Below are 10,958 nucleotides of genomic sequence, written 5' to 3'. Positions count from 1 at the left end.
GATAACGACCTTGAAAAAAAATTTTAAAAATCTGGGAGAATTTTATAATACAGATTTCAATGTAATAGAACTTTTTTATCAAAATATGTGACAGCAAAATGTTACTCAGCAGTAGAAAAGAAATTAAACCTAAAACTCCATTAGAATTTCTTACTTTTATAATCAATCTCGAATGGAGAAGATGTTTTTCCAAATCTGAGAGCGGCATTTCAAATACTCCTGACTATCTCAGTATCAATTGCTAGCTGCGAACGTTCATTCAGCAAATTAAAATTAATTTTGACAGATCGCCTAAGTGACCTAGCATTTTTAAGTGTGGAAAAAGAAAAATTTTAAATGAACAATTTTGATGATATTATTGATACATTTGCTTCATCAAAAGCACGAAAAATTTAGAGATAGTAATTAGTTTTATTAATGTATTATAATCATATGATTATTAATCATATGTATTATTAATTTGCGAGTATATTTTGCATATAATATTATATGGTTTTTGAATAGGGGGCGCTAAAAGGGTATTGTGCCCCGGGCGCGAGTTAAGCTCGCTACGCCACTGGTAACTCTCCAAACATTATTTAGACAAATGATTAATCTCTATGATTAATTATAACTTTCTTTCTTCTGCATGCAAGTCAAAAAAGGTTTTCTATCAGCAAGATTGCGCACATTAAAGAAATTTGAACTCATAATTTTTATAAAATAGTAGTAAAAAAAATAACGAACAAACTTCTTTAGTGAACTAAAAAGGAAGGAAATTATTGTGACAATCTAATAGGTATTCAGTAAATAACAAATGAATTCTTATTAGGTCATGCTAAGTATAATAGAATATTAAATATCAAGTTTCAACTTTTGAAAGAGAACAACTAATTGAAAAATGAATTATTTTTGTCAATCATACTTTTTATCCAAAGAAATTACATAATTTGATAAATACAAATACATAAATTTGAAGAAATATCCAATATGTAAAAATTGCTGATGCAATTGTAATCATAAATATAGTTTTTTTCCATAACTAAAAGTAGCACAAGAATAATAAAAAAGCTAAAGTATAATATAAAGCTGTTTCTGTCAATACTATAAATATTATTTTTAGTGCATAGACAGATAATGAGATTTTCTTTCATCACAGCAAACATGAAATTTATTAACAGCAGCAAATTACCTAAATGTCTATAAACTATATCTGGATTTTTGCTTCTTATTACATAGGTTTATATTTTGATAGAATATTATAAACACATCCTAAAATTGAATTAAAATCCAAATATTTTAAAATCTAAATATCTTCACCCCTAAAATCTAAATGTTTTCAAAAATTGCAGAATTACATAATAAAACATAATTTTGGTGTCAAAAAGTAACACTTACAATCTTCTTCTTTCCTTTTCACTTCAACTTTTCCTATTACTCTATAATGGCCATAAGGTTCAGGCAAAGAAACAGCTAATCTATAAGATACAATAAAATAAAAATGTTTTGTCAACAATTTAATAAGTAATAACAGTAATATGGAAAACTTAAATTTTAAGCATGAAAGAACTGAAACAGATGGTAATAAAGTAGAAGTTAAGAATTTAAAACAAATTTTTCTGTTTTGTTTCCTCCATTTGGTGATTTAATTTTTCATATTTATTTTAAATAATTTTCACGGACAACTAGCATTTTGTTATTATCTTTTAAAATTGCTAATATCAATAATGATTTTTTTCTTTCTTTCCAGAAATAAAGTAATGTAGAAAATCAAAGTTTTTGGTGCTCAAATATCAGGAATAACCATCTATCCTGCATATTCCAGGAAATTAAGCTTTTACTCTCAGTCAAATTATAGAATTAGAAAATAAGTTTTATTTCTATATCTTTAGATAATTATTTGAACAAACCCTTGTAGACAAAATTCCATACTTCTATGAGAGAGAATGATGAAATTTGAAGAATAAAAGTCGATAAAATGTTATGCTACTATGAAATGTATGATAAATGTTACGATAAAATGCTGTTAGTTTTAAGGACTGAAATTTGAAAAAGAAAAATATCCATATTTATTTTGATAATATTGGCAAAAATCTTGGGTCTTAAATGATTTATTTTCTTAGGGACAGCAGAGAAAGAGAACACTTCAGGACCTGCTAAATGTTGTGCCTAAGAACTTACAAAGTCTAGAGATATTCTGAAATTGAATGTAATAAAACTTTTCATTACAGTAAATGAGTAAAAAAATAGTGAAGTGTACGTTGAATGGAACTTTTAGTATAGATATAGGGGCATCAGATATAGTAAAAGACTCTGCCTCCTGTTTTTTAACACTCATCAATTGCTAGGAAAAGGACTCATAACAGAAAATTTTTTAATGCTTTGGCTTCGCTAAGGCTCCAACAATTTTAATATATATTTATATGTGATTTTTAATTTCAGATTTGAAACTTTTATTACAAAGAGAAACAAAATAAGCAAATAAATAAAAAATAACGTAATCATCAGCTCACACTTAAAATATAAATTTAATATAATTCCCAGTTCAGTTAGTTGTTCATTCTTAAGAAAATAATTGAATCTAATAAACTTAGAACTGATCTTAAATCATTAAATTACAAGAATAGTTTTCCTACCACAACTTGGGTAACAGACAATGTCGTTACAATGCAGCAGGCTTCTTGAATGTTTGTAGGACACAATGAAATTTCTGAAACATTGATGCATGAGTATGATAGAGCTTTCACTGCTTTGATTCTAACAAAAAGGAGCAGTAGCAAGGAAGCCACTGTTGGCTATAAAATCCCAAGACAGGGGGCCGCATCATAAAAAACATCAGATTCGTTCAAAGGGAACTTACTTTATTTAAAAACAATTCTTTCAATTTTTATCAGTATTTCGGAAGAGACACTGGAATGTTCACAAATCCCATCGTGACAGAGGGAACCTCAGATGAAGCATCTGCTCCCCTCTATAATAAATCTATTTCTTATTATATGTAAAAGTGATTAACTTATCCAAATGAATTAGGCTGCATAAATTTAAGTCTAAGCTAAATCTTACTTCGAGCATGATCGACAATGGAATATGCGTCGATCCAGGTATTCGAGCCTGTTAAGGTTTACCTTTACAGTTAAATGGTAGGTACTAGGCACAATGGGAAAAGTAATTTAAGAAAATTAGGCAGTGGCCAGAAGGCTGAAATGGGGGGGGGGTTGTGATAGCATTAGCACAATGGGGGAAATTTAGAGCTACAGCTCCAAGGAAAATAAAGCTTAGGAGTGATCTGGCTCCAGCTCTCTACCCAGGAGAATCGCTTCGCCATGCTACACTATTTCTTATACTATAATCATAATTACAATAAAATACTTTTGAAGAAAATATCATAAAGGGAAGCATGCTAACAGTTACTATAGAAGAGTTTAAAGGCAAATAAACAATATTAATAAAATATGAGCAACATAACAACATAGAAACTAGACAATAACTATTTCTGGAGATAATAAGAAGGAAGACTCAAACACTTACGAAAAAGGAGTGTCATCAATAGGTCCATAGTAGTAAGAATTATTCCGAGTAACAATTCTTTTCTGCTCCAGATAAAAAAAAAGAACATTAAAATAAGTAACAAAGTAAAAAACCCAAGGAAACAGCAAAATTATTTGTATAATAAACAAAAGCAGTAATAAAGGTAAGAAAAATTCATAAAAATGAATTATATTAAAATCTTAATGGATTGCTAAATAGCAAGATAATTCTAAGATCATATTAGATCACTTCATTATCACAAATTAAAAGAATGCAAAAATTTAATTTATGAAACCTATTGGGAAAATAATACATTATTTGTTACCAATATTATACTTATAATTTTTTTTAATAATTAAATATGGTTAGGAATAATATTTAAAAAAAAAATTCATGTTTATAAAAAATTATAATTTACTTTAATTTTTTTCTCTAGCAAAGTAAATCTGTGACAGAATAAAATGTAAACAGTTTCTTAGAAAGTGTTAGGTAACTAGAAAATTTTAGTTTCTTTTAGATGAGGCAAATTGCAAATAACTTTAGGCATGCATTGCAGACGAGACAGGCTCAACCAAACCTCGATACCAGCATTATAAAAAAAAAAAAGTTTTCAGAAACTGATGGAGAACTTACTATAAAATTTAAATAAATTATTTTTTCTACCCTAAAAAAAAACAAACATACAAGAATCTGTTTAGTTAAGTTATTCGGTATAAAATATATGTAAAAATTATTAAGAATTTAGAAATTTTTAATATCATGACCTGAAAATATTTAATTTTAAATAATGTATTATATATGTTAGCAAATATTTGCCCTATAAATAGCTTCTAAGAAATTCTCAGTGGTTTTACTTATCAAATCTTTTACTTGCTCAAATCAAAAGATTTTGGGATTACTCTACAAAAGTGAGTTTGAGCTCACCTATAAACGAGTCTGTTTGTAAGCACTAGTTTGAGTAGAGCTATTTTCAATACACTCGAACTGGCTACATTTTCCCCTTAAGAAGTTTCAGTTAATGACATCATCATCATTGGCACGACAGCCCAGGGTGGGACATAGTCTTCTCTAGAAGATTTCTTCATGTCATTCTTCTTGTTACCAGATCTTACCACTTCAAAATGCTGATTATTTTAAAATCAAAATGATTGAGTCATTCAAGTTTTAGATGCTTTCTAGCTTTACAAACAACTGGTTTGTGTAAGAATATCTTATGAGTTGAACTAGTTGTATCTAAACAAATGTGCCAAACAAATCTCATTTTTTTTATTTTATTATTATATCTATGTCCTCATAAATTATGAAAATTTCTGTTTGATCTTTTTCAGTAGAAAGTGCCCTCTTTGACTCTGCCAAAAATGGTTCGCAAGATTTTTTCCCACAAATGGCTAACATTAGCTTCTTTCTTTGGGACAGCCTAAGTTACAGATGTATAAATAAGGACTGGGCATCTAAAAGTTTTTGCACAGGAGTAGTTTTGTATGTCTCTTTATGCATGCTGATCTTAGGCCATTTAAACACTTTTATAATATTATTTTAACTTCTATTACTTTATAAAATTTATTGTGGTTTAGTTTTCAATACACAAAGAGTTTCAGTAAAAATCGTGAATTAAAAAACATTTTAATTTAACATAAAATACTACATAAAGGTATCTCAAATTCCTTCCAGTATTAAGTGGTTGTAAAAAGAAGAATAGTAACAAAAGGGTTTCTCTGAAACTAAATAAGTTCCACTTTTCTGAGGAAACAATTTGAGCACACCAACAAAAACTGGGAAAAATGTAGAAACTAAGTGAATACGACACTAAAAAATTGAGGAACATAAAAATTTTTAGACAATTAATTAAGGAGAACTACTTACAAAGCCTTCGATTGGAATTTTCACAGCCATTTTCCCCCAACCTATTCTTCTGTCTACCATGTTTTTTCTTATCTGAAACAACATAAAAATTTCATTAGTAACGGAAAAGTTAAAAGTAATTTTAAAATAAAATAAAATTTCATACTTACTATTAGCAACTGATCTTCAAATTCCTTGAAACAGACATAAAAAATACAAGTTGCAGATAAAAAGAAAAATAAACAATTGATTTTGAACACATATGAAAAGCAATAAATTTGCAAGTATTAAAAATTAATTACTGTCAAATCTATCATAAGATCATAAGGATTAGATTACTTCCACGAATTTTTTTTTTAAAACAAAATAAAATAAATCAGGATATTCAGGGTTTATAGGAAATGTAAAAAATTTTGATGTAATATCCATTATTACACACATTCTCATATAAAAGTGCTTTATTATGTTTATGAAAATAGAATTTCTAACCACTTCTAAATTTTATAACTCTAAATTAGCAGATCAGTTGGGGAATTTACCCATAACATTCACACACTCATGTGCGCTCTTGGTAAAAATAAGAGCTTTACTAAAATATTCGTTAATGTGTTTTCTTTTAAGTTATAGCAGTTTGAGCACACAGTTTTCTGATACAATTTATAATAAATGGAAACTGTTTCTAGAGACACCATTTATTAAATATACATGCGCCATCTAATAAAGTGACTCAGGTTCAAATTCTGATCAATTTGTATACAGTTCCTAAAACTCAGCAGTCACATTATTGAAGAAAAATATTCCCAGTGTTAGTTGAATCATTAGTTAAAGTCTCCTTGTCATTGGAATGTGCAGTTTTCTTCTACATGCAATGTGAAACAAGATTATTTTCAAACAAAAAGTCTTTAATGAAGAAGTCCTAATGATTTATCCAGAAGTTCCCTAGTCTTTGTTGCTGGGTTAAAAATTACATACATGTTGAACATCGATTTAGCCACAACTACAATATCGATTATCTGCTCAATGTCGGTGATGAAATGAAATAAAAAACCAAGAAATAATCAAGAGTGCAATAGCATACTACATAATCTTTCAATAATGCTTGCAGATTAGCATTTCTTATTTTTCGCTTTTGAATGTGTGAAATTTTCACTGTGAAATTTTCATGGGTTTTCATAAATTCATAAATACAAGTCAAATTAAAGTTTCAAACCAGAAAATAATTTTAATAAAGAAGAACACACTGAAAACAGAGTTTAATAATACAAGATAAAGCAATTAAACTAAAACTGTCAAAAAGAAAAAAAAAAGGGGAGAAAGACTACAGACATATTTCAATACAGAGGGAGTAATTTATACAAAGTTACTTAAAACTACAACTTTGTTTTCACAATAAATAATCATATGAGTTGGCTATGTTAATAAGATTGAAATTTTCAAGGATATTATCACAGAGAACAAAAAATAAGAAAGAATAACTTACATACAAACCGGAATTTGTGTCAACTAGTTCAACCTCTGTTAGGTCAACATTTCTGTATCCTGGCTTAAGTAACTCTTGAAACTGTAAGAAAATATTTCATATCATCCCAGAATAGTACAAAAGATTGCATTTTAATCCAATGTTTCAATTTTAAAAAAATTATTAAGGTCTTGGCATACTAAAACTGTTTTAGTATGCTAACCAATTACATTTTTAAGGCATTTAATTTTTCAATTACTTCATTAGAAAAATATTGTTTTTATTAGTTCCTTTAGTAAAATTATTTTTATACAAAGTACTATCTGAAATACAGTAAACATAATATGCACTGCAACAAAATCTACATTTTGCATTGTAATGCATTTTACTTAATTTTTTCTTCTTCTTACAAACTGCTAAAATAATGGTTATTAAGACGTTTCTTGTACAATGGACTTACATACCTGGTAATAAAAAATCAAACAAAGTATGAGCAAGTGATAAAAATACAGTAAAAAAAAGAAAGAAATATTATTATAACTTTTGATTTAATGATCAGTTTGACATACACTAAGATGCAATCTTAATAGTTCAAAGTGCTAATCTTAAATATGCCAATTAATTTCTGCGGGTGATATTTTAAGTTAAGAAATAAGATACAGAAACATAATTTCTTTAAATAAAGAAACTTTTTTTCAAGGGATTTTGATTCTTCATCTTCAAAATATGGAGCAGACAAAATTTGGAAAATATGGACCCAATAATTTAGACAGGTGAGCAATTGAAAGTTAGAAACCTTTCCCGTTCATTTTTCACACTGAATAATATATATGAAGAAAAAAAAATTGTATTCATAAATTTTTATTTCTTTACCGATTCTATTCAGATTTCGTATTTTGTCATTTAAAATTACATAGTTAAAAATTTATGCACTGCAAAATTCAAATACTTTTTTATCATTATTACAATCAATAATAAATAATTAAACTAATTATTTTGTTTTACACAGATTTTACTTTGGATAAACGAGCTAGACATGCATGTGTGTAAAAAGTTTTTGACTTCTTAATTAGTTCCAGAGACATGGTGAAATATTCAAAAAGTCAAATTAATATTAAGGGACCAAATTCTTGACCACACTCCTTTCTTAATCATCGAAACCATTTTTTTAGATTTCAGCTCACTCCCATATTTTGAGGGCCAAGAATTCAAATGAGCTGTAAAATGTTATGGTTTAATCAAACGAAATAATTTAATTGACAAGCATTTTAGCGTATTTAATATTAGTTCCTCAAATCATTAAGATTGCATTGTAGCATACCTGCCAACATTGGAGAAATAAAACAATGGAGATTTTACTAGCAAGATTTTTTTCAGGCTACAAGTAAAGTTTTGATACATCAAACATAATCATGTAAGTCAAAATTGGAAATAATATAAGCACTTACATTTAACGAAGTAAAAAATAAGTAAATAAATCTTAATCTTAAGAAGATAATTTTAAATCATTATTTATAATTACCTAAACTATTAACACTCAACATACTGCAGTACTGGCAATAACACCATTTGTTGAGGAATAAGAAGTATTTTTGCCATCAGCGGATATTTTATAGCCATTTTTTCAAAAAAAAAAAAAAAAAAAAAAANAATGTCTTCTACATATATGGAGAAACTTGGATATGGAAAACTATACGGGTAAAAAGGAGATAGTCATAAAATACAGGAGTCTTCGTTAAAAAACAGGAGACTTGGCAGGCATGTTGTAGTTCACGAAATTCAGATCAAAAGTTATTAAGGTGTTCCATTTTCTTATTTTGTTACCGTATATCATATGTTTTATTAAGAGCATATCTAATTCCAGAATAATTTTTTTTAAAAAAAAAGACTACTAAAGGAATTAATATAGATAACATATATGCAAGTTCGAATCTATATTGTCAAATCTCAAAAAAAGTAAAAATTGGTAGGAATTACTTATAAAAAAATACTTTTGCAAGTGAATGAAAAAAAAAATGAATAAATTCTTTTAATTCATTTCCTTTATTTGATAGAAAACATTAAAATTTTTATTTTGCCTCCCTCACTAACACATCATTCATATTAGATTATATAGAATGATTAAAATAAATCATAAAAACAATAAATAGGAAATATAAAGCTAATTTATACGAGACAAAAGTTTTTTTTTTCGTCTAAAAATTTGACCATCATTCCTATTTAGATCAGGGCCTATAATATAATAATTATTACAGTGCCTAGTATGAGGAAGAAATACACAGTTTGCTTACAGTGTAAAATAATAAAGAACAAAGAAAGGAGAGAATAATAATTTGAAGGATGTTGAAAAGTGCTATATTTGTAAAATTTAAAATCAAGAAATTGATGATTGAGAAATGATTCGAGTTGTTTAAGATATGAATGAAAAATTCTGTGTAACAATTATTTTTAAAGTAATAGAAAAAATTATTCTATGAGACAAAAAAAAATTATATAAAAATTTAGAAAAAGTTATGGGAAATGAATTTAATTTAAGAAATAAGTGCTGATATTAGTTCAAAACATTTTAATAAACGTGTGATATTAAGTAGCATTGAAAAAAATGTTACCAATGGTCTAAGCTCTGGATGAAAAAGTACATGCCCATTATTTGTAATTGCAAATGAATAAGCATTGACTCCAATCTAAAAAAAAAAAGAATAAATATTTTAATGCACATAATACAAACTTTTAACAATACATGAAATACGACAGACACTGCAACCGCTATATGAAATAATAAATTACAAGTGTCTAAAAAAAGCAACAAAAAATATTTAATATAGGTTTGGAACTTAGTCCTTGCCCCTACAATTTCTTTAATAAATTCTTAAATAAATGTAATAAAAATAATTGCATATGTTACTTTGTAATAGTAAAATCAAAATCATTTCGAATATAAATCTTAAGATACTAGTAAAACTGTTTTAGTTAATAAGTGGATGTGTGTGTGTTTTTATTGCAAGCAAATTATTATATTTTTAAAATTTGCTCTAATTTTTTTTATTTATTTTTTATGTTAAAATTTACTTTATTTAAAGTCAAATAGGAAAATACAGATATTTTTTTCTTAAATTTACGGAATAGTTAAAGACATTAAATTCTAAACATGTAGTAAAATGAGTCACACACTCAACGCTATCTATCACAAAAATAATTTCAAGTATACAAAGTAGAAATTTTTTTAACAAGATTCGTTCAAAATTTTTTATTTTGCTCATAATTGAATTTCTAAGATAGTTTCAACTTCTTTTTAAATGTACAGTTCTGAATAGTACATATTGTAAAAGCTGTAAGGTAACTTTATTGACCGTCTGGCAGTTAGAAATAGAAAGTCACATAATGACTTGCAGTTTGTTCTGCATTGTGAAACCAGAAAATAAACAGTGAAGAGGTGTACAGGACAGAGCTTGCAAAGCAAATAGTAAAAATTGTAGAATTGAATAACTTAACTAAGTATATTCTTCCATCAATGCATGGAGATTTCTTAAACACATAGTGAATATTTTAATGTTCTAAAATAAATTCTCTTAAAAAAACAAATATGATTAAGAAGATTTGATTGTTAAGAATAATAAACAGCAATTATTAATAACAGCAGTTTTCTATACGCTAATATTCTCCTTACTCTTTTAAGAAAAAAAAAACCTCACTTAATACCAAGTACCAAAAATTCCAGATAAGAAGAAAAATGCAATCTTACTGCCATGATTAAAAAATAAATAGAAAAAAGTCACATAAACAGAACCCATCTGTGATTGGTCAAAATTTGCTTCAGAGCATTAAATATTATTGTACTGAGTGATCGATGTAAAAGACATTCTGAATAAAAAGAATGCAGAGTTCAGAATCAGTTGCAATTAGTATCATGGTGATCTTGGCCTTTTTTTCCTTCAAAACCAATGCTAGCCATTAAAACTTGAATCAAGTTTTATCAGAAAAGGAGAACTCTAGGCACTTTAAATATATTTTGATTCTTAGTAATTCATTGTAATTTTGATATGAAAAACTGTTTCTATGTGAAAAAATAGCTCCTTGGCCGAAAAATGTTGAATAATAATAAAAAAAGCATAAATGAAGTAAAAAAGCAATAAATGAAACTCTATAAGAG

At 27.1% G+C, this 10,958-nt stretch overlaps 1 protein-coding gene across 1 annotated transcript in view; it reads right to left on the bottom strand.

Moving 5' to 3' along the window:
- Positions 1 to 10,958, bottom strand: part of LOC122271814 (voltage-dependent calcium channel subunit alpha-2/delta-3) — a 443,634-nt gene that overhangs the window by 33,857 nt on the left and 398,819 nt on the right. Inside the window, 6 exon segments of the mRNA XM_071183718.1 lie at positions 1,378 to 1,457; positions 3,508 to 3,569; positions 5,371 to 5,442; positions 5,520 to 5,543; positions 6,830 to 6,910; positions 9,418 to 9,492. Of these exon segments, the coding sequence (XP_071039819.1) occupies positions 1,378 to 1,457; positions 3,508 to 3,569; positions 5,371 to 5,442; positions 5,520 to 5,543; positions 6,830 to 6,910; positions 9,418 to 9,492 (394 nt within the window).

This window comes from Parasteatoda tepidariorum, chromosome 7, assembly GCF_043381705.1.
Source record: "Parasteatoda tepidariorum isolate YZ-2023 chromosome 7, CAS_Ptep_4.0, whole genome shotgun sequence".
Taxonomy (NCBI): domain Eukaryota; kingdom Metazoa; phylum Arthropoda; class Arachnida; order Araneae; family Theridiidae; genus Parasteatoda; species Parasteatoda tepidariorum.
This window is presented reverse-complemented; position numbering and strand designations above follow the sequence as displayed.